General features: G+C 40.7%; 1 protein-coding gene across 4 annotated transcripts in view; it reads right to left on the minus strand.

Annotated features, from left to right (window-relative positions):
- The window catches only part of LOC105478298 (sortilin related VPS10 domain containing receptor 3), a 612,041-nt gene that overhangs the window by 89,585 nt on the left and 497,231 nt on the right, over positions 1-25,225 (minus strand). For all 4 annotated transcript variants that reach the window (XM_011735416.3, XM_071069164.1, XM_011735417.3 and 1 more), the window contains 4 exons: positions 18,673-18,819; positions 17,005-17,107; positions 11,666-11,742; positions 8,693-8,784 (listed from right to left, as the gene is read on the minus strand). In XM_011735416.3, the coding sequence (XP_011733718.1) occupies positions 8,693-8,784; positions 11,666-11,742; positions 17,005-17,107; positions 18,673-18,819 (419 nt within the window). The remainder of the gene's footprint in view (positions 1-8,692; positions 8,785-11,665; positions 11,743-17,004; positions 17,108-18,672; positions 18,820-25,225) is intronic.

Genomic DNA, 25,225 nt, shown 5'->3' on the forward strand with positions numbered 1-25,225 from the left:
GAATTACCACCCCATTAACAGCCAGCCCACATGGTTCACTCTCTACTCACTTACTTCTTTGTCTATCTCTCTGTCTCTCTCTGATTTACTCTCTGTTTTATCCTCTCTGTCCCAATGTACAGATTAAAAACAATAATAAAGTCAATCTCTTAACCCAGCTAGAGTAACCAGTCTCTCAGACAACAATTTTTGCATTTATGGTATACCTTGATCCATGTTCACGAATGAAATGCAGACAGTCTGCCATAAACATCTTTATGAGTTCCTAAATTGTCATCATCTGTCTTGAATTTTAAGGACTTGATTATTTCAGTCTTTTTAAAAAATATATTGAAGGCTAAATAATCATTTAAACTAACCCCAAGAAAGTTGGGCATATCTAAATTGCTTTTCATAGAAACGGGTTTCTCATTTCAAAAGTGAAAACATGTATAATTGGGAATGAACTTTACTTTTTTTACCATGTATTCCATCAGTTCCTAAAATAATCATAGTTGTTTCAGAGTGTGTTGTGGCCACTAACAAGTGAACTCTGGCCGGTAAGTCCAGAAGGTAAGAAAGTATTAGTTGGGATTTTTGTTTGGTTTGTTTTGGTAACTTTGGACAAACTGGTTATTGTCTTGGCAGATGAACGCCAGAGTGAATTTAAGGCCTCTCTGTCTCATTCTCAGGATTTCCTTATCAATAAAAGGTCAGCATGAGCCATGTGCAGTGGTGTACGCCTGTAATCCCAGCACTTTGGGAGGCCAAGGCAGGTGGATCACCTGAAGTTAGGAGTTCGAGACCAGCCTGACTAACGTGATGAAACCCTCTTCTACAAAATATGAAAAAAGAAAAAAAAAAATTAGCCAGGCGTGGTGGCGCATGCTTGTAATCCCAGCTACTTGGGAGGCTGAGGCAGAAGAATTGCTTGAATCCGGGAGGCAGAGGTTGCAGTGATCCAAGATTGTGCCATTACACTCCAGCCTGGGCAACAAGAGTGAAACTCCATCTCAAAACAAACAAACAAACAAACAAACAAATAAATAAGGTCAGCATTAGCAAAGCAAATTGTAGTGAGTGCCATGAGCACTGCAGGGAAGGAGGAATCTTCATGTCACTGCCATAATGAGCAGGGCACAGGACAACCATCTTTATACAATGAAGAGAAGACCCACAGAGAGCAGACTTGGAGAGACCATCACAGCCTACCAGCATCAAGATAGGACCTCCAGATGGGGAGAGAAATTATAGATGATCAAGGGCCTGCTGTATGAAATGAGTTCACACAGAAGGAGCAAAATCCTTGCTAGAGGAAAGAGTGGATCAGCAGATACCTAAAGGCAGGACGAGAAATGCCAAAGTCCAGGTAGGAAAGGTAGCATAGACAATAACTGAAGCCCAAGGATGACATAAGTAAGCACAAGCAAGTGGGCAGGACTCCAGAGCTAGGGTGATCTGAGATCAGTGATTTCTAATACTTTATTCTCACACTGAGGCAGTTATGAAGGACAAAACTCCTTAAAGAAACTCCAAAAAAATAACATTAGAAAACTTAATCTCTTAATTATCAAATATTTGGGTCTGGATAGGCTGCCGTTTGTGAAACTTATTATTATTTGATGACTAGAAGTTTTCAAATATCCTGAGGTGATATATTATATATTGAATTCTATATTGAATGGTATCCCCAAGGGACGTACCTTCTCCTTCTTAGGTCAGTAGCTCATTAATGGCCAAGACAAAGGTACTGCAAATTCCTTAATAGCTCCACAGGTGAAATTGAAATCAGTAGGATTGCCAATACTCAGGGAGACAGAAGCAAAATTCCGATTGATCTCCAAATAGTGGCAACATAGGACTACAGACTCAAAGTCAAATAAAATGAATTTATCAAAATGTTACTGATGCCTGCTACTATGTGCCTGATCTGGCAGTGACCTCAGGTCTAGGGATACAGAAATGAATAGAAAGTTCCTGGCTTCCACAAAACTTACTTTCTAGTGTGAGGAGATGAACAATATGGAAATAAATCAATGCAAAACTATGAGTTAGAAATAAGTATCATGGAAACAACTAAAATAAGGTGATTTGATAGTCACCAAACAGCTACTTTGTACTAAAAATTTAAGAAAGCCGTTTCTACGGAGATGACATTTAAACTGAAATCTAAATGATAAGTGGAAGTATCCATGTAAAGATTCAGGAGAAAACCATTACAGAGAAAAGGTCTAATATGAAAAAGCTGCACTGTGAGAAGAACAGAAAGATGGTCAGTGGTTGTAGCTTAGTGTGAACAGGGATTAGTTGAAAGAATTAGAAGAAGAAAGTAAGGCAGAAGCCAAATCATGAAGGACCTTATTTTCAGTTGAAATAATATAATTTGATTTAAACCTTAAAAGACCAGTTTCAAGTCTCTTTGATAAATGGATTATCAAGACCCAAAGTGGATTCAAGGAGATGAGTTGGGGAAGGGTAGTAATTTAAGAGACCACACCAAGATGGGGCTTGGATGAAGATTATTACAGGGGAAAAAATTGGAAATATTTAGGTTATTTTTAGAGATGAAGTCAATGAATTTGGTGATAAAATATATAGAGGTTGCATGAGCAAAAGAAAGAAATCATGGAAAATATTGATTTGCAGGAGTGTTAAGCAATTGACAGCGAAATTAGAAAATCAGGAGAAGCAGTTTTTTTGTTTGTTATTTGTTGTTGTTGTTGTTTTGTTTTGTTTTGTTTTGTTTTGAGACAGAGTCTCGCTCTGTAGCCAGGCTGGAGTACAGTGACGCATTCTCAGCTCTTTACAACCTCTGCCTCCTGGGTTCAAGCGATTCTCTTGCCTCAGACTCCTGAGAAGCTGGGATTATAGGTGCGCACCACCACACCCAGCTAATTTTTGTTTATCATCTGTTTGTTTCTGTTTTGGTCCATGTTAAGATTGCTGCTATTTGGACTTCCATATTGTAATATTGTTAAGAAGACCTTTGGATGGATAGATCTGGATTTCTAATCATAATTGGGGATGTAAATTTGGAAGTCATTTATAAGACAGAAACAACTTAAAGCAGAATGCTTAATTCAAACAAAAACAAAAACAAAAACAAAAAAACCCCACCAAGACCTACAACTAGAGAAATGAGATTAGCTAATAAAATATATAAAGCTGAAAAAAACTGGAGTCATTGGTCAACTACAAGTTAAATATTTTCTGGCAATGCCACTATCATGAGAGGTAATCAAGCCACTGTGAGTCTAGGATGTACTCACAGATATATTACAAGCATAAGAAAAGAAATCATCCTTCTACCCAATCCTAAATACTATGTTCAATTTTAATAATTGTAGAAAAACTGACAATAAGAGTAATTACAGGTAAAAAGCAAATGGTCCTAAAAACAGGTTATATGAATTTTAGGCAGCTTACGGAAAAAGAAGAAGAAAAACTGAATTAATTACCATTGCATCTTAATTTTTGTAAATGAGAAAGTTTCCAAATATTTTAAAGGTCTATTTATCGACTACCAAAAAGGGATAATGTCAGTGAAGGAAATTAGACAGAATGTAGTCAGATACGTGGAACTATTAATTATTTAACATACAGATAGAATAAGGGAGAAAAGATTTCCATGTGACCCTTCTAAAGAGAACAGTCAAATATTTGTGGATAAGAATATAAGTTCCCAAGTACACAGTCCCATTCAACAGTGTATTCCAGCCCCTACACTAATGCTAGATAAATAATATATGCTCAACAAATATGTATGCAATAAACGAAAAAATGAATAAAATCTGTCTTGAGCTGCATATCATATCATTTCCCAGAACTTAGAAAGGCTTTTCTAGCCTAAGATATTTCTAAGAAATACATTGAGGTCCTTCCCAGCTGTACTTTTCTAAAAATCATACGTAATTCTGTTGCAGGCTTATTCTGCGTAGATCTGAGTGGCAGATTACAGGTTAATGGGCAGAGATTACAAGTAGGTTTATTATTGTTCAGCATGAAAAACAATCTTTCTAACAACTAAAGCCATTATACAAGATGGGAACTACGTACGGTGGGTATTTGCAGGTCAATTAGCACTGTGATATTCTGGTAAACTGAGGTAACTCTTTGGGGATATCACAAAAGTATCAGCTATACCAAGTATAATACTAGTTAAAATGACTTCTATAAGACCTTTTCCTACTTCAGGTGTCTATGACTATGATACTGACATGACATAAACTAAAAGGAATAGAATCTGCCAGTAACAATCAGAATCCTCCTCAGAGGTCTCTAGCACAGAAATAGAGAGCTACAGTGGTCATTGAGAATCAATGTTCCTCCCTCTGGTAAGGTGTATTGCTCCATTTCATTTTATCCCCAGTACATGAGGTGGTAGCATTTTAGCCACCTGGAAGTTCTTCAGAACAGCATATGCAGTTTTGATTTTCAGAGGCATGTGTTGTTTAGAACTATTGTTTTCATTTGAAAGTTTCTCTGAACAAAATGTTAGCACGCACAACCAAAGAAACACAAAAGGCCAGGTGATGTTTTCCTTTCCGTTTCCAAGAACATCCCATTGAGAGACGCTGACAGCTTGTCAGGGCTAAGCAAACAGTCACATCCCGTCTACCTGCCCATTAGGTGCTCTGCTGAATGTGAGTTTTCATTAGATCTCTGTATTCAGTGGCGGTCCATTGTTTATCTCACTCTAATGCTTCTCAGGTACAAAGGAGATGGAGGGTTTCCCTGAAATAGCACTAGTTCTAATCTCAAAGCATTCAAATGTACATGATCACAAACAGATGGGTTCATTTGTATGCTGTTTTGTGTTCACGCCTATCTGGCTACCTAACATTTCAATTTGTAGGAAACAACATGCCTTGTTAGCCTAGCTAAAGTTTCCCCAGCTTTTCAATTATTACTCTTATTTTCTCTTAAAGGCAATATAGCTATTATTTAAATCTGAGAGCCACTACATCCCAGTGGGTAATCTGGTGTCTTTTTCCTTTTCAAATATTAATATACATACATCTGTATATAAAACAATGTCAGTCTGAGATCTATGACAGAAAATGGCAATGAACTGATTACCTATCTTCCTCTTAAAATGAGCTATTTGTTTACCTTGAGGGTTGTCACTTAATTAGAAGCTCCTGGTAAAGAAAAAGTTGGCTTAAGTTTCAGAAGCTTTTATCTCACAAGCAGGAGACAAAATCAGTCAACAGTTTCATAAGAAAACATTGACAATAATAACATTGTCAAGCCCTTACAAAACACTCACTTAGCCTTTGAAAGAGGCCTGCAAAGGATAATTCCCAAATGAGTTTGTTGTTGTTGTTGCTGTTGTTTACTAACACATACACTCAACAGCTTGCATTTAACCCCTTCCAGGGACTGCCTTAGAGAATAGCATTCATAGAAAGGCAAGTAAGCAAAAATCATGGTCTCTGTCATGTTCAAGAAAACATTTGTAGTATTTATGACAAATGGCAGTATCAACATCCTATAAATGGAGATAATGCCATTTCAAAAGCTTAGTTTGAAAAATCATTCTTGATACTTTGTAAGTTAGAATAGTCAAACAAATGGAGGGTGATATTATCATTGCTATTATAAGAAGAAATTCAGTGGGAGTGCAGTTCTTTTTTTTTTTTTTCCCTGAGCTCTGTAAACATCTTTTACCAAGAAAAGAGATACTACATGGAACAAGGGAAAACTCAAACTTTGTAGTGATGACTTTGAGAGTCATGATTTGGTCCTACATAAATATTCCTAAATGAATGTTGAGTAATTTTCCCAACTTGGATGGTTTCCTTCCAGGCATAATCAGCCAAGCACTCCGTTTGGAAGTCAGGCAGTCTCTGGAGATAAAACTTTCGTGGATCAGACTGAACTGTTAGATGTAAGGATGCTAAGATTTGACAAAACCAAAACTCTCTTCCCTGTACTCCTGCCATGTCAAATATGCTCTCCTCTTCTACCACCAAAAGGAAATGACAAAAATAAACTCTTTCTTTCCTCAGCACAAGGCAACTTCTGCAGAATGCTTTAAGAATCAATGATTAAGTAAGTGCTAGGTCCCTACATAATCAAGGAGAGTGATGGCCAAGTTTAAGGGCTGGTTGCTAGCCCCTTCTCCAGGACTTACAGGGAAGAAACCAGGCCAGCTAAACCTGTCTGTAGGACATTTATCAACTCTCTTATGAAGATTTAGATGGAAGTTTTTAACATGATGGGAGCTAAGAAACATTGCCTTTCTTGGTTTAAAAACAAGCTTGTTTTAAGACTCAAGCTGTCTTCTCTGAGAGTGCAAGTCCTACTCAGTCCACAATAGAGACAGCTCTTTCCTCTACAGAGGCACATGGGTTTTGATAGCAGAAAAAATTACCTACCAGACCAACTTTAACCCCTTAAACTGGCATGTAAGTTCGTCTGAGTCCTACCTACCTCTATCTACATTTTTGGTCTCAATCAAATAGTCTCCTGAACACCCCCTACATTACTTGAATTCTAGACTTCAGTCAAAGTTTTCTCTTTCCTTGGCTTGCCTCTCACCTCTCCTGTAACTCCTGGTATCCTTCTCTCAAAGGTCAGCCCTCATGCCACCTCCTGCAGCAGGAGGTGAGAGAAGGCTGCCAGGCTCCTTACATACCAGGCTTCAGTATTCCAGCAATACACACAGTCGGCATCCTTTAGCAGACATTGCTTTCACTTCTAGTCATGCATGTACTGCCTAAACATCTTATCTTGAGTATAATCTCCTGGAGGGCAGGGACTATGTCATAAGCCTAGGTGTGCTTGTTATAGTTTATAGAAAATTAGCAGCCAGAACAGAAGAGCATCCATGACAGAAATCTAACTTGGTGCTGCCAGGTACACATGTCTAGCCTTGAGAAAGGTATTTAACATGTTTGCTTTTTGATGCCATTGTAAGTGGGTGATAGAAAGGTACCTACATACATAGGTTGGTTAAGCATTAAATGAGATAATTCATGTAAATGGTTTAGAACAGTGCCTGGAATGTAATAATCCCTCAATAAATACTGACAGTCATTAATATCAAGCAATTCTAGTATTTGGATACTACCAAAAAACCATATAAATCAGTAGTAAAAGGATAAGAAACAATTACATTGGGAACTTTTGCAAGCTCATCCTTGAGGTGGGAGAGCACTCCTCTTACAAATGGCTCCATGCATCTTTTTAACATTTATTTGCACAATCTCTCCATATCATAGTAGTAGAACTATTTCACTATATACTAGGTTGAGCTTTAAGAAACTGGTAATATTTGATCATTTTTGACCTAAAAATGGTGATTTCATATGGTTTCACTTAAAATGGTCAAATTGAGAGAATACTTCTTAAGTCTTTGCCAAAGGGACTGAAGATTGGATTTGCCATTAGGGAATCCTAAGCCTTTCCTGATTAAGGTCTGATGCTTTCCAATAAAATTATTACTCTGAACGTGTTTATCGCCCAATATCTAAGACCTGGTAGTTAGGCCAGGGTCCACCTTCCTGCCCATGTGAATCTGACCAACTGTACTGTAGATAGGATATTGTCCACCTACAAATATTCACTCTTCCAAATATTCCCTTTGCTGAATCTGAAGCCTGAAATTCTTTCCCTTTAGGGCATAAATACACATGAGACTCAGCCATTCCCTGCCAAAAACACAAAACAACAACAGCAACAAGTTGTCGTCATCGTTGTCGTCGTCGTCGTCGTCGTCGTCGTCGTCATCATCATCATCATCTATTCTCACTCAACTCTGTCCTTGTGGAAGGTCTTGCATATACACCGTCAGCTCCATTTCATAATCTTACTCTTTGAAAGCAATAATCTATACTGTCTCTATTTCATTTCATTGCTTATCATCCATTCAGTCGTTTATTCGTTTATAAATCTATTACAGTCTAACTTTTATCCCCACCTCTGTTTCAATTCTACTCTGACAAAAATCATGAATAACCTCCTATATTGCTTAATCCTAGGTTGTTTTTATTCCATAACTGACTTGATCTGATTGTAGAATTTGATGCTATTAATCACCCCTTTCTTCAGCATTCATGAAAATATTTCCCCTGAGTTTCTATATTTTGGCCATTTCTATTTAGCCTGTCCCATAATTTCTTCCTGCACTCTGAATATTGGTTTTCGGCAGAGTCCATAGGAGTCCCTGGTTTCTCCCTGTACTCACTCTCTTGAGGCACTGAGCCCACTACCATAGCTTTAACTACCACCTAGTGGCTAATGACTTCAAAGCTAAAGTGTCAGCCTAGACCATTCCCGATCTTCAGATATTTGACAACTCACGGCCATTTCTGCTGAAATATTCATAGAAACCACTAACTCAACTTCCCTAGAACTGAACTCAGTATCTGTTACATGTACTTAACCCTCCTCTTCCAATTTCCACCTCTCCTGTTTTGGATTACTGATCTTGGCTACTTGAACTGCAGGTCCTTCCTGCTGTCTTCTGCCTTATCTGACCACTCATTACCACCCACCGTATTCATTACCCCTCCCCATCTGAATTATCTGGCCTACTATTGCTACTTATGAGTTAGATGATGTAAAAGCTACTAAATGGATGGATGGATAAATAAATGGATGAGGAAATGTACAAATGGGTATAAAACAATGCAGAATAACTCATCACAATTCTCTCCACTAAAAAGCTGCTCATTAGCTCATTAATAGGGTAGGGAGCTCTCCTTACCACAAATGCCTGACTGGCAGAGGTGTGTGTTTCATGGCCACGAGGGCGCCACCCCAGTCTAGGAACCAGACATTGTACTCTTCATCAAAGATCTGGAACAACAACAACAACAACAACAATCATAGCAACACCTTACATTTGCATAGTGCTTAACAGTTTACAGTCTTTCACATACATTGTTTCATGTAGGTTCTAAGCCTTCCAACAGCACTATCAGATAGTTTTGTAAGTATTATCTCCATTTGATTGATGAGGAAATGGGATCACAGAAAACAAATAACTCTCCCTAGGCCACTCAAATTGCATTTCCAGGGCTCTTTCCACTATTAGTACTGTGAACCAGCATGCTACATGAAGGTGAGGCAAAAGGGTGCATGCTCAACTAGATAACCCAAAGCAAAGTATGACTTCGAAGAAACTCCCCTATCTTTCTAGGTAACTAAGTTACTACTCAGCCTTCTCTTCTTCCTCAGCTATTCAGACGTCTGCTAATTTGTCAATGTTTTATAGTGTTTTATAGTGTTGTTTATACATTATCTAGGAACTTAAAAGACAATTTTCCACCAACTATGGTAAAACTAATAACTGATATAGCCACCACCTCCCTGCAAGTTGGATGAAGACCCAAGTTGGGTGTCTATAAGTCCCTACTCTAAGTAGTCATTGGAACACAGTATGTCCAGGGACCTAAAGTTATTCATTCTTTATTTCATCTATTTGTCTGTTACTTATCCATCCATTCACTCATTCATTCACTTATTCAGTGTTCCATCCATCCATCCATCCCTCCATCTAACCACAGGCATTTTCTAAGCACTAACTGCAATACAAGGTTCTGAGTCAAGAGAACTTCAGACCTAAGCTCACACCTATCAATGCTTATATGAGATATGACTTTTAAATCTTCAACCTTCAACAGGAAAACTATTTCTCCAGCAGAGAACTAATCTCAACTTTAGATCTTCTAGGGGAAAGTATGCTTGGAGAATTCCTACAGCACTTAACCATTGATGGTGGTTTATGCAGCCTAGATGGAGAAGTTGGGATGGTGGGTTAAGTGAAGAGGGCTATAAGAGGATAAGGAGGTACAGACAGATTTAAAGGGGGAATGGGTAAGAGGAATGGGGTCTCCTATATATATGCCCCAGGGAACCTTAGAGAGAAAAAGTAGTTTCTCAGTCCTAAACCTCTTTTTCTTTTCATATTTATCTTCAAAGAAAAGAAAAATGTCCCTATTTATGACGAGCCTCAATGCACAAAGGACCTAAGGGTGATTCACTTATATTCCAGATATAAACATAGACTCTGAGTCTGCAATGCTAGGCTTTTCTCTCCAGAGCTTAAAGGATGGCTCTGTGATAAGCCACATAATGGAACTGCTGGGTTGAAGCCTAAGAATGAGGAACACAGGAGGAGGCACTGGGGAGGAGGGAGAAGTTATCCTCATCCTTTCCTCTTGATTTTACCATCTGGCCACTGCTCATTTTTGCCCTGTCTAGCACTGGAGTGAGAAAGTGGATTCCTTAGCTGTTTAAGAAAGGAGGAAAGAAAAAGTATTGACAACAATGGTCAGGTGAGCTACTTCTTGAGGTAGAGAGACCTCCAGAAATGGTTTGTCTATGAGCATATTTTGTACCAGATGAGTTTGTATTCCAGCTTCCACCGTCCTTTGGCTCTCATAATAGGTTATTTTTGCATTTTGAAGGGTATGATCTTATTTATGTATCTGTTCCCCAGTCACCTGATTATGACCTTGTGTGTAGGAACCTTATTCTTGACTGTGTGCCTTGCAGTACTTGACATAGTTGCTTTTGTCTCATAGGTACTTGGTAATCTTTACAATGCTGGTCATGCTGACATGGGTGGAAATGGGGATGATGATGGTGGTGGTGATGACAATCTTCACTAAGGGATCCAAACAGGAAATTATCTAACTAGAGTTCATATGGTGACTCTACCTTTACCATCAAGATATTCAGCGTCCTTCTCTTGTCTTCTCCATGGAGAAACTGTCTCACTTTTAAGACTTAGTAAAATGTCACTCCTCCTTATGATGTCTTTCCCGGTTTTTCCAGCAGGATGTATTCCTCTCTTTTCTCTGTGTGCTAATAATGCCACTAAAATACTACTATCACCCTGAACTATAGTTAGTTGGTTATGAACCCATTTCTTCTATTTAATTTTGAGCTTTTTAAGGAAAGGGACTCCAAATTATTCAATTGCCTCCTGGAGCCTGACACCTAGTTGACATTGTATAAATCTATTTGTCCAATATAGTAGCCACAAGAGAGTATTTAAATTTAAATTAATTAAAATAAATAAAATTAAAAATTAAGTTCCTCTGACATAGTAGTCACATTTCAAGTGCTCCATAGCCGCATGGGCAAGCACAGATACAGAACTTTTCCATCATCGCTGAACATTCTATTGGACAGCATTGCTGTAAGTGTTTGTAAAACTGAATTAACGTTTCATGCAGTCATATATCTATTAAGCTGTTTCATACTTACTCGAGACAGTCTACACAATACTTAAACAACCACTGACTTTCATGGCTTTGTCAGTTTTAATGTTCTAATCCTTGCATTTTGTAGATACAGAAACACATCCCCAAAGGTGAAGAGAACAGCTTGCCAAGAGCTCTTGGCACACTAATGATAAAAACAGTTTTATCAGTTGTATCCCCAGCAACCAGCACAGTACTTAGCATCTGGACCTGTTTCATACATATGGCTGAAGGAGAGAATAAGTGAACTGGGAAAATTCCAGTTCCTCCTATTCCCTGCCCAATGCCCTTCTCATTTTACCCCATTACCCCTCTAACCTGCCAGCCAAATTGACCAAACTGAACAGCTGCTTCAAGTGTTTTGAAACTACAAAGTCATAATGAGATGAGAATCTATAGGACGGAGAGAGAGACTGGTAGAACTTACTCTAAATGCCTCCTCCCTTTTTCTCAATTCGCCCAGTTACCTGTCTCCATGTGTTGCCCCCATCGGAGGAGATGAACACACCAATATCAGTATATGAGAGCTCCGGGCCAATGTTGCCTGAAACATAAGCAGATCATTTGAGATTGTCAGGAGTTTACCAATTAAGTGTGCTTAGGGCTGGGGGAGCAGAGAGTAAAGGTTTTCTAAGTAATATTTACAGCTAATTTGTGCAGTTTCTTTCTTGGTGTCATATCAGAAGCCCAGCAGGAAGAAAAACCCAATATGGGAGAACATTTAAATAGTATGACAGAAGTGCATCATTCAATGACATGAGTCAAAGACTGAATATCAATTAGTTCAGTTCTCTTCAATTATTCACTCTGTATACCAATAATCTCTTACATTGCTCCTGACAGGTATTCCCTGAAGGAAGCAAAGACTGGAAGAGTAGACACATATGGAGAAACTGAGCATAGGAGCCTGAGAAAAACTGGTGTGTGTGTGTGTGTGTGTGTGTGCATAACTGTGTGTCTGTGTGTTTGCAACTTGTCTACATGTCCTTTGAGTGCCAGGCAGTTGAGTGACCCAATGGCACAGACTATGTAACCTAAATTATACAGTGCCCAGAAGAAGATGACCACACTCAGCATACCATGGCCATCAAACATGGCAGGAAAAGAAGTCACCTGGCTTATGCCTAGACCGACCACACTTGCTGCTTCCATCCTTTCACACTCTCCTCTTCTCTCTACCCTTCTTTTTCTTCCCCTGGCACTCCATCACCTTGTGGCTATGCTTATTAAAAACAAAGTGGTCAAGCTTTTCTAGTCCATCTATATTGATTTAGTTTTCCCAATGGGCAGTCCTCTTCTCAGAGCCTAAAAAAATGCCCCCAACCTAATAGTGCTCAATAAGTAATTGTGGAATGAATGAATGGGAAAAATGATTGGATCATGTTCCAACATTGACGTGCACTTGAGGAGGTTCTGACAACCAGGAAGGAACCCTAAACATGTAAGAGTTTATGATATTGGCTGATATATTTTTTTTTAAATAGCAGGAAGAGAATGTTAGCTCCCACACATCTGTAGCCTAAATAGGAGCACAACAAAAATGCAATAATGAAAATGTTAATTGAGTTCCTGACATTTAATGCTTCAAGATGAGAAATTAAAGCCAGGCTACAGCTTGTCAAGCTCCCATCAGCATCAGGGAGCACACAGATAGCCAACTTGTTTTGAGACTCAAGTTTCCAAAAATAACCCCTGGGCTCAGGGTTCAGGGTTCAGGCAGTAGGTGTGAGAGGAGTAGGGAGAGGCTTCGTGAGTATATCCATCGAGTTCTGCCTGGAATTTTGGATTCAACTCCCCAGATACAGGTTTTAGAAGACACAGGTGAGGAAAGTAAAGAGGAATGGGGAGGAGAATATCAACCCAAGTTGCTTGGTGGTTGTGCTAACCTGGAGCATTGTGTTAAGAAGGATTCATTGGTTTCAACAGAATAGAATGTGATGGTGATCAATAGATGTCTACCAAGGGTGACAGAGAGAGAGGGAGGCAGGAGCACAGTTGCTCCAGAGCTGTGTATCTTCCATCCCTGGCATGGCTTCTAAGAATCTAGTTTATCATCCCTCACCTTCCTTAGAAGCTGGTTCTGTCAACATCTTCAACCTCTCTTTCAAAGCTCGACTAGATGGATTTTGGGGGCCTTATGGTGGTAAGAACCCAAGGCTCACAGTGAACTCTATTTGTGGAAATATCGTCTGTCAATTGAAAAGACCCCTGAAAGAAAATGCTACTGATCACAGAGATCAGAAAGTTGGTTTCCAGATGAACGGACAGAAAAGATGTACCCAGGAGGAGTTGATCTTTGAACATGCACAGTTCCTAGGTGACTCTGTGGGTGATTTCTGATAGGAAGAGCTTGAGTTATGTTGTCAGAGAAGGAGGATTTGAAAAATGAACCTTGCTGGCTGAAGTGGAATTGGCGCTCAGCTAGTGACTTCCAACCACGTTGGAGGAAGGGGATGCAGCTGTTGCCCCCTTGAGTGGTATGATGAGAGAGGAGTGGGAGTGAGATGGAGAAGAAGAACTGGGATCTCTTCTCACGGAGGGCCCATGCCCCTTTTGGAAGCTTTAAACAACTTCCTTTTACCCTCATTTCCTCCCAGTGCTATCCTTCTCTGCTCCTTAAATATTTTTGAAAAAAATAAGAGGGAGAGAATTTTGAAGTCCTCTGAGGGCTAGCAATGCTTCTCTTACCACCACTGATGCCAGAGGGATCTGCTGCCCATACGGGGTGGCTACAGACTCAGTGGGGGAGGAAGCTGACAGTGTTCAATCAATGTGCCCCTGCAGGGACAGGGGCGGGAGGAGGGTTGCCACAGAAGGAAAAACAGGAGGGTGCAAACATTCAGAGTTTACAGGAAGCCTAGCAGAGAGTCTGGTTAGCTGTGGACCTGGCACGGAAAGGGGCTCAGAGATAGGTCTGGCTGAATGGCTACAGAACAGAGCACTAGAGGTGGAATCAGAGGGAGAGTGGGCTGGAACAAGACACCTGTTTCCACCTGCCCACAGTCTCTTCATCTCTAAATTGAGGAGGATAGTAATCTCCATTTCTACATTATTGTGCAGTTGTGCAATCAAGGCAAGGAAAGTGCTTTGCATGCTGTAAGGCACTGTGAGGATGTGAGGTCTTTAATACTAGCTTGAAACCACTGTGTTAAGGATATTAGGAACCCCAGTGTTTCTCTTGCAAAAGGCAATTGCCAAACTCTCCATACTGGAATTCCATCTGCCTTCGGAGATGTCCTCAACAGGAGTTAGAGATGAATCTCAGGCTATACTTTTACCCACGCAGCTTACCTGAGACCACATCTCAGTTCAAGGTGGGGAAAGGGAGTCAGCAGTGGAAGTGGAGAGAGCCCAGGGTGGCTGATACCTGAAGGAAGGTGGAAGGCACAGATGTGGGAAAGGACCCTGCAGAGGCAGGCTCCATGCAGGCCACTGAAGGTAAAATTAGCTGACTTCATAGTTATCTTCCTGATGGCAAATAACCTCCCAGGGTGACCAGAGCAAGCAGGGTAAGGAGAAGCTGGGTATGAAGAAGCATGCACCAGTGACTCAGCCCTGGTTTTTCATCAGAATCTCATCAGCTGAGTTATATCTCTCCCAAAAATCCAGGGCATGGCAAAAAGCCTCAAGAATTACAGGGGGAGATAAAAAGGAATTAGCAATTCTGATACATATGGACAAAAAAATTCAAAAATAAATCTTTAATGTCTTTGTGTTCGCTAATTTACAAAGTACTAATTGAGAAGCAATATGCTGGTCACAGGTAAGAACAACTACCATTAATTCTACCTTATGATGGTCTGAGCACTCTGCTGGATCTTTAGACACACACTTCCATCTCCAATTTTTACAACACCCCCACAAGGTAGAAAACATTCCAGTTTTACAGATGAGAAAAATGAAGCTCAGAGGTTAAAAACTAAGCCAAATGCACAAACCTAGTAAGTGTCAGGGCTCAGCCTGGAAAGCAGGAGGACAAGGTTCCTGAGTTTCTCTGTGTGCCTAGTGTATGCACAGGATTTATGGATTCTGTTGAAGGAGATGAGCACATTATATTCTTCTGATGTAAGAAGAAGAGTTTTAACTTCTATAATATTAATGATGATGATAAGTGACATGTACTAAGTATTCAATATGTCCCAGGCACTGTTCTAAGCATTCTACTTATTTATTTCTTATTTATTGAGCCAGAGTCTCACTGTGTCACCCAGGCTGGAATGCAGTGGTACCATCTTGGCTCACTGTAACCTCCATCTCCTGGGTTCAAGTGATTCTCCTGCCTCAGCCTCCCTAGTAGGTGGGACTACAGGCATGCGCCACCACACCTGGCTAATTTTTGTATTTTTAGTAGAGACAGGGTTTCACCATGTTGGCCAGGCTAGTCTCGAACTCCTGTTCAGGTGATCCTCCTGCCTTGGCCTCCCAAAGTGCTGGAATTACAGGCATAAGCCACTGCGCCTGGTCATTGTTCTAAGCATTTTAAATTCATTGCTTAATTATATCCTGCAATTATATTATTCTGGTACTATTATGCCCACTTTGCCAATGAAAACACTGAAGTTCAGAGTGGTCAAGCCACAAAGAACAATACCTGGCTACACACTAAACATTCAGATAATACTAACTTTTATTATTCATCCCTACTTTTTGATGTAGCTTCCAGTTCAGCCCTGGGCCTCCTGTAGGTCTTGAGGAGAGGCATAGGGTCCAGCAGCCCTTGAGTTGGGAAGACCAATCCACATGGATTGCAGAGTTTGAGGATCACTCCTCCAGCCAGGGGAATAGCAACAGGGCCTGCCCTCATCTCTCCCCAGCCTGGGCTCCCTGAAGCCAGTGGTGTTAAGCATAGTTGCTCCCAACCATCTGGGGTCGACAGGAGTTGACTGAAATGCTAGAAGGCTATGCCAGCTGTCAGTCCGATGAGAGTGGTTGGTCACTGGTGGTATGTAAAAGCTCACACAGTTGGAGGCTTGGACAAGGAAGCCATGCCTAGAGAGTAGGAACTCCAGGGACCAGAGCTTTGGGTTGATGAGAGAAAACAGAATGTACCAGTTCCAAAAGTCACTGTGAATTTATCTGCTTTCATTAGAAAAATAAGCTGACCAACACCAGAGCTCTAACTTCTAAGATCAGCAGGCTGCCTTGCTTTATGCCATCAATGTATTCCTGAAAAGGTGTATGGAAATGCAGTGCATGCTAATCAGAGCACACTCTGCCGAGACTTCAGCTTTCATCTCGGAGTTGCTTTATCTTCATTTCCGATTGATGCTCAGTGGACAGTGATTCCAACAATACAACCTTAAGTTTTTCTGCCCTTTGCCCTCAGGCTCTCAGCCAAGTGGTTAATCATGTGTAAACAAGCCTTTACATGCACCAGAGACCTCCTGATTAAAAACAGCGCTGGGATGGAACCCTTTGTAAAGAATCATCTGTGTAAAGAGAAAACAACCCCAACTTATATTTGGTGAGCTAGGAAGTTCATCTATCATGTTTTCTTAAAGTGTGGATTCCTATTATAAACAACCATTCTGATTGGTCAGTTTACTTTGAGAGAAACTCTGGCCTCTTGCTAAGCACAGGGGACTGCTCTGTGTCCCCGGGTAAGATGCATGAACTTAGGAATTACAAATGCCTGGAGCTCTTTGCATCTTAGGTTCTTGGATGGGTTTTGGGGAATCCTGCATATTTTCTGGGGAGAGTGCCCATAGCTTTCATCTGATGCGGTGAGTCCAAGATCCAAAAATAGGTGACACATTTATTCTAGATACTCTCAGTACGGAAGAAGCCCAGGGAATGTTTTCCTTACCTGTAGCCACCACAAGTCCTGGGGCTGTCTCCTTGCTAGAGATTCTTCCTGAGGAATATGGATTTTCAGAGAGCTGCAGGTGCAGATGTAAGGAACAGAAGGGCTAAAATGGAGAAGGAAATAGTTTCATTCTAGGAAATTCCAGACACCTGTACCCCTGCCCCACTAGAGATGGGCTTCCCTATGTTCAGCTCCCAGAAATAGCAAGGCATTGGATGGTGAGTCACACAGTTTTGGGCAGAAGACATCCACACCTGAGACAGCTGGCATGCTCAGATTAGAAGCTCCACTGAGTACCTTCCATAAACACCCTCCTGCCTCTGCCCCCTAACTTGAATCTTATGCCTTTCCCTCTCTTCCTCACCCAACCTATCCAAGGTCCAGTTCATGGCTGGCTTTATGAAGCCTCCTTGACCATTGCTTCTACCAGGATGACACTAACATTCTTGAATTTCTGATCTTGACCATCGATTCTGCTTCTTGGAGCTCTAAGGGCCCTCCGGGAGGAGTGAAGAGGGGAAGCTATGTGAACTAGGCCAGGCCCTCCACCTTCTTCAGCCAGATTGTCTCCGTCTCTGTTTTATGTATTTTGCTCCTATTTATAATTTTACTTAAAATATTTGAAGCCATCATCTAAAACCTATATAAGTCTGTGTTCTCTATTTATTCACTTATTTATTCATCTATCCCCATTGGAGTGTTCTTAAAAGGGCTTGGGGATTTACAGAGACATATTCTGTACAATAAATACAAATAAGATGAAGAAACAGAAAGAAAGAGAAAATCAGATTAAAATAAGATGAATCCATGGGTAAGGTTTGAGGGAAAAAATATCATGCTGTGACCAGTTCCTAGAGGTAAGCAGGCATTTATCTCTGACCCTCCTAGTACCCTAAGCAAAAATTATATGGAATAAGGCTGAAAATTACAAAGGGAAAGGGTGCCATTTGCCGTATTTACCACTGTAGTCCCAATTTTTAACATAGGGTCTAGAATATGATAAGTGGTTAATAAATCTTTTCGAATAAGTGGCAAGAGGTAACTTTTTGCTCAGAAGAAACTAACCATTTCTGGGACCTTAAAATTGTTTCTTACAGAGGTCCTTATTCAGAGGGCACTGAGCGTTGTGGATTTTATTGTTAATGAACCGTCTTGCCTCCTCACACAGAGCAGAAGCACCTGGAGCCAGAGAAACCATCTCACACATCATGTCTTCCATGGTGCCTACCCCAATATTCCATACAATAGGAATCCTCGAAATGGACATTCCAGCCTAACCCCTCCCCCCACCGGAATCTCAAAGCAACTTTTGTTTGCCTCAACATCTAGCAAGAATTTACCAAAACACAATGCATCATGTCAGTGTCAGTTAATAGATGTATTACTACTACTGATCTGTGCCTGGGACCCTTGGGCACAGGCTCCTTCTCTTATATGTTTCTTTGCCTTACTACGAGATGGAGCACATAGTAGATCCTCAGTAAATGCCTGCATAATTCAACTGGTGCTGCAGTCTGAGTCCACGGACCAATGCCCTGCAAGTTTTAGAAAATTACTGCACTGCACCACCTGAGTTCCTAAGACCCTCTGATGAAAGAAAACCCTTGACACAGCTTCCCCAGGTGGCCAGCCTGCCCTGTGAACTTCCCATGAGGCCGAGTGACTGACCAGCAGGCAGTGCACCGGGCTTCCTCTCAGGTCCACATCTGGAGCTTGCAGCAGGCGCCAATCCCTGCCTTTGTTGTAAGTGATGTATGTCTTCACCTGGTCGTCCACCTTCTTGTTTGCCAGAAATATCCCTTTGATACCTGCTACCTAGGAAAAAAGGTAAGAGATGGAGAACCATGCTGGGCCAACATGCCTGTGGTCTTGGAGAAGTCCTTAGAGAAGGCCCAGAACCTCCCATGGCATGTTGGGGTTCCAAGCAGGAAAAGAAGGAACATGATAGGAAACATTGAATGCCATGTGGTCTCTGAAAAATGTTTAAAAAGTTCATCTCTGAACCTTTTGTCACCCCCCTAGATGTCCCTTTCTATGCTTACCCATCTGCTTTTTCCCACTTTGCTCGTCTCTGTACTTTGTTCCATAGGACTTTATCTTTAATTAACTATTAACATTCCCTCTGAGGTGGGAGTGGCTGACAAGAACCGAAGGAGTTACCCCTTCTAGCAAATAATGTGTTTCTGCTCAGGCGAGGCCCATAGATGGGTATTCCCTAACGGTGGAAGCTGAGGCACTGTGATTAGTAGTAAGGAAGATATCCTGGGGCAGATGATCCAGCTTGGAGGCCTGGCATCTGTCTCTTTCCATACCACTAGCTCACTGTGTGACTTTGGATAAATCCCACATCCTCTGTGGGACTCAGCCAATGGTCGCTTCGAAATTGGTGGAATAAGCCTTCTTCCTCTTCTTTGTCCCAATTGGCTGGCAAAGGATCCCTGAGACTATGTAAAGCACTCACCAGTGTTCCCATGTTTTGAGATTTGCAAGCCTTTGATATTTTGATAGGAAAAGAGCATCACCACAAAACAAGCAGCCAGAGGATTAAAGGAGATTTATCACCAGAAGGGTTCTAGAGTAAGTACAAATTCTACTCAAACTTTTGTTCCTTATATTCTACATGATGGGCAAGAAAAGCAGATATTTAGAATGACAACGTCCTGCATCAAAGAAAGATACCCTTAACTCTTTTTTCCATAGAAGTTATAGCATGTTTCAAAGGCAAATAGCAAATAGCATGTTGCTAAAGACAATTCAATTAGTTTAAATATATATAAACAATAGGTTCAATGGCAGGTTTTGTGGGTGATACTCAGATATCTTTAAGTTTTAATTGGATTTATCCCACATTCTTCCAGTATCATGGTTAACTGAGGTTTACTCACTTCGGACAGAATGGCAATGGGAGAAAAGGCCAAGAGTTTCACAGAAGTGAGGCTTTTTTTTTTTTTTCAAATGACATAATTTAATTGATGAAATAAAAAGTCTTCTTTTCTTTTTTTAAGTAACCTGATTGGCCTTGAAAGAGAATGTTGGACCAAATAAGAATAAACAAACAAGTGGACAGAGAATGTCAGGAGGAGAATAGAATTATCTGGAAGGATACCACCAGGGGAATTTGACAAAGGGCCAACAATAGAATTGATTAGATTCCTACCTGGAACAGTGGGTAGGTAAGCAGAGAAACCAAGGTAGGGGAGGGCATAATGCCGGAGCCATGCCCTCGCTAGAGACCCCCTCCCTGCCCTAACGGCTTAAAGTCAGGGCCATTTCAGGAAGGACGGCATCTCAAAGGCTCATCTGGGAGCTATGAGCCCCTCAGATCATCTCAGTCTTTAAAACCAACTGTGAAGGTGCATCTCCTAAACCTGAACACTAGTCATTCCTCACAAAGAATGGAATCTGAGATTCTCTAGAACCTTCTACCTGATGGAGGCTTTTCAGTGTTCTGTTTAGCCACAGAGCTGATGCCTTTTCTGTTAGACCACCAGCTAATGATTCCAGAGAACTCACTCCCCTAAACCAGTTACCCTCTCCCACATATACCCAGGGCCTTGCTATCCACTTCCTCGATGAAAATATTTGGATCAGACTCAGACACCTTGGCCCTGGTTCAGTTTTTCCCGGGGAGCTACTGTGGCCCCCTCTGATGCCCCCAGCTCAACGCATCACAGAAAGAATTCTAGCCACTCAGCAACCTCTTGTGATCTTCCGGGTGAGCAGGTTAACAAATTAAACAATCATTACCATTACCATTACCATGTTTTCCCACTGAGTACACCACCACTTGGACAGGTATTTTCTGTGTGCCCCACATATTCTGAGAACAAAACCAGCAGAATGGGGACTAAAAAGATGTAGCAAGGACAGACTCCCAGGGAACCCACTTGCAGCTCTGAAGGTGTTTCTCCTGCAGTTGTACATAATGCTGCAGCAATCTCCTTCCTGCCTGCAAGAAACGGAACATTTCCCACTTGTGTTTGGATAGTTCAAAGCCCTTACATTATTACTGAATCGCTTTTTGGTTTCATGTCTTGTATAAACGGACTGTAAGTTTGAAGGGTACTTGGCTTTTGTGTGTCCTAAGCCAACAGTTTTTACTTTTTGACTACAATCCAAGTAAGAAATACATTTATGTTGCAACCCAGTGGATTCATACCCATATATGCATGAATGTGTACACTTGTATGTACACATATACTTCTAAGACAAAAGTATTATGAAAGACTACTTACCCTCACTAAATGCAATGTAAAGGAATTGGAGAATGAGACATGCATTTTTACTTGCCTTCATCCAAGGAGGTACAGAGCAGTGAATTAACTTTAAACATACTTCCTCCCACTGTTGTTTGAAATCAGATGTTTGGCTACTGCTGATTATTTCAGCAGTCCGGGGGGAAGGGTACCAGCCTGTGATGGTGCCCGCAGAAGAGGACAATACAAGGTGTCCAGCATGTGTGGCCCACTTTCCCTCTGGGAATCAATTTGAGTACAGAGGGAAACTGACAGCAGGCCCCTTGGCGGAATGCTGAGTCCAGGTGGCATGGTCATCTGTTGGTCACCTCCTAGAGACCTCAGGACAAAGAAGCCAGGGCTTTGCTGAAAAACGCAATTACCATGATCTGCCTTGGGCTGTCCCTAGAGTCCCACCTGTGGTGAGGGGCTGAGGAAGGTTGGTTCAGGGAAAAAAGTCCCTGTGGAGTCTGTAAGCAGCTGTCCTTCTGGCCCAATAAGGGTAACTGAAAGTCATGATAAAGCAGAGAGAAGACGACAGGCTCTAGGGAGAGGAAAGGCAAGGAAACATCAATAAGATGGTCAAAGAGACCAGAGTACTGAGACTGGCTGGGAAGTTTCTTTTTTCTTTTTTTCTTTCAGATGGTGTTTCACTCTTTCACCTGGGCTAGAGTGCAGTGGCATCATCTCAGCTCACTGCAACCTCTGCCTCCTGGGTTCAGGCGATCCTCCTGCCTCAGTCTCCTGAGCAGCTGGGATTACAGGTGACCGTCACTACACCCAGTTATTTTTTTGTATTTTTAGTAGAGAAGGGGTTTCACCATGTTGGCCAGGTTGGTCTCGAACTCCTGACCTCGTGATTCACCCACCTTGGCCTCCCAAAGTGCTGGGATTACAGGCGTGAGCCACCGCGCCCGGCCTGGAAGTTTCATTTTATCCATCCAGGTATACTGGGTCCAGTTATTTAGTCACTGAAGAAAAGCAAATTGCACCCACAATGAGTTACCACTAAATCCCTATCGGAACAGCTATACACACACACACACACACACACACACACACACTCTCTCTCTCTCTCTCTCTCTCTCTCTCTCTCTCTCTCTCTCTCTCCCCCCCTCTCTCTTTCTCTCTTCCTCTGAAACGAAGCAAGTGTTGGTGAAGATGTGAAGCAACTGCTACTCTCGTACCTTGCTAGTGGAAATGCAAAATCCCACGGCCACTTTTGGAAAAATTTGGTAGCTTCTTATAAACATATACTTACATTCAACTCAGCAATCCTACTCCTAAGTATTTACCCATGAGAAATAAAAATTTATGGTCATGAGAATGTTTATAGAAATTTTATTCATAATCACGCAAAATTTTAAAAAGTAACCTAAACGGTCTTCAGCTGGTGACTGAAAAACAACCTCTGTCACATCCACACAATAGAATGCTGCTCAGAAACAGGAGGAACTGATGTATTCCACAACGTGGGTGAATCTCAAATGCATTATTCTAAGCGGAAAAAAGTCAGACTGAAAAGGTTACCTACTGTATCATTCCATTTACTCACCCTCTAGAAAAGGTAAAACTAAAGACAAAGAGAAGTCAGGTGTGTGTTTGTCAGTGACTTTGGGGTAGAGAAGGGTGGACTACAAAAGGGCAATAAGGGAATATTTGGGGTAATGGAACTGTTCTATGTCTTGATTGTGATTTGTGCACACATTTACACAGCAGAATGCGCAAATCAAAACTCACAGAACTGTATACTAAAAGGGTAAATTTTACTAAACATAAATTATACCACCATAAAAAATGCAAAAAAAAAAAATGAATAATGAGAAAGCCTAAGTGGTTTGTCAAGCAGACGGATTTCTTGAAATGCAGTACCACTAGCTGTGTGATCGGAGCCAAGCCACTAAATTCTCCGCATCTCTGTAATCTCACAGGCACAATGAAGAATGTGATATTGTGACAGATAAATAAGAAAAAAATATGTAAGTTGTTTATGATTGTGCAATCCAAAACAGTAGCTACTGACCACATATGGCTACTTGAAATGTGGCTAGGGGGACAAAGAAACTAATTTTTAATTTTATTTCATTTTAACCAAATAGAAATTTGAAGAACTGATATCCAATTCAGTTACTGGCAAACTTTTAAGTTTGTTGAGAATAACTTGGGTACGTGAATCTTCTTTTCTTACTGTAAATTTACGAAATGTTAAATACCGATCAAGTATTTCTGGTGAAAATTTAGCATATAAATTGAGATTCATGAGACATGTAAAATATATCCAGGATTTTGCAGACTTATTATGAAAATTAATAGGGAAAAAATATAAAATAACTAAATAATTGTTTACATTGAATGTATAGTGAAATGACATTTTAGATACTTTGTTTAAATAAAAAATATTATTACAATGAATTTTGTCTGTTGTTTTTTACTTTTTAAAATGTGGGAAGCAAAAATGTGGAAGTGTGTATGTAGCTCACCTTATGTATTTATTTGACAGTGCCGGTCTAGGGCATTGCCAAGTATGCCATGGTTATTATTGTAAGGAGTTTTAAGTTAGATGCAAAATATCCAGGAGAGCACTGAAGAAAATGTATCACACCGGCACCTCAGAGAATGTTGCCACAGTATAACTGTGGGTGTTGGAAAGAATATTTGTTTCTTGATTTATTAGGGAGAGTAATTAAAAAGAAATGTAGTTTATAGCTGGGGATGTGAAGACAGTGCAATAGAGCTCTACATGAAAAGAGTGTTATGAGAATAATGGTAAGCACACACAATAGGCTACATTCACTGTCAATACCAGCCTTGTTTTGAAGGAGTCGGCTTGACACCACCTCAAAGAAGAGATCGATTTTTATTTGGCCTTCAAGTGTTATTTTCTCCCCTAATTATGTAATTATAGTCATGAAAATATTGTACTTTGAAGCAGGAATTTGAGAAAGAACAAGCAGGAGAATCTCTCTACAGCAGGAGACAACTCCAACAGATTTGAAAAGGAAATTATCTCAGCCTTGTTAGATTTTGGGGGAGTTCCGTGGGGTTGATCTCCATTGGTTCAAGGATATTTCAGTGCCAAGACTTGCAAGGTGAATTCCCAAATAAGTTCTTGTTTTCTTTGTCTCCTCTCCGTTATCAAGAAGAGGCTTCAGAGGTCCATGCAGAAGATGGAGTGATATACCTGTGGCTTAAGTGGTGAAGGTCAGCCCAAGTCACCTGTTACCTGAAAATTACCTAAAGACATCTCTGAACCTTTGAGTCAAGGGGAAACAGGTGTAATGTCCTATTCTAATATAAAGTTACAAATTAACCTGGCACAGAGGAGTACATCACACGTGCAAATAGTTTCTGGGTATGCAAATATGAGGGGAAAAAAGACAAATACTTACTAGCCCATAGAATAAATGCCTGAATCTTCAGTCAAGCTTTTTAGCAGTATATTTACAATCTCCATCCCCACTGCTCTACAAGGTCACTCAACATTCATAAAATAGGATCCCTACTCATTCGACTCTAGTTCTCTTCTTATTTCCAACAATTTGTCTATAATTAAGCCAAAGTCATCTATAAGTCTCTCCAAATTCCTCAAGTTAGAATTATCCTTTTGTGACTCCATAACCTGGTAGAATCAAACTTCTAATACAAGTTAGACTGTGATAATTATCCTAACAGAGTCACTTGTATCATTCCAGTAATTATGAATCTCATGTACCAGTCCTAATATCATCAAACAAAATACACTCCATAAAAGTGTGCTAATTTAGCTGAATTGAATGTGAAACCTTACTGGTTTTCTCAGTTGCACTACTCATGGGTACTCGGAGTCCAGAAAAGTTGTAGTCTCTTTGCTAACTGGCCATATGGTACATAATCACAGTTTCTGTGAGAATTTCCAGTAAAGAAGGTTAAATTCTAATGACCCCTAGAGACCAATTAAATTGAGCTTTATCTCCAAAAAACAGAATGTATCTCCAGGTGCAAAACAG

Source organism: Macaca nemestrina, chromosome 9, assembly GCF_043159975.1.
Source record: "Macaca nemestrina isolate mMacNem1 chromosome 9, mMacNem.hap1, whole genome shotgun sequence".
Lineage (NCBI taxonomy): Eukaryota > Metazoa > Chordata > Mammalia > Primates > Cercopithecidae > Macaca > Macaca nemestrina.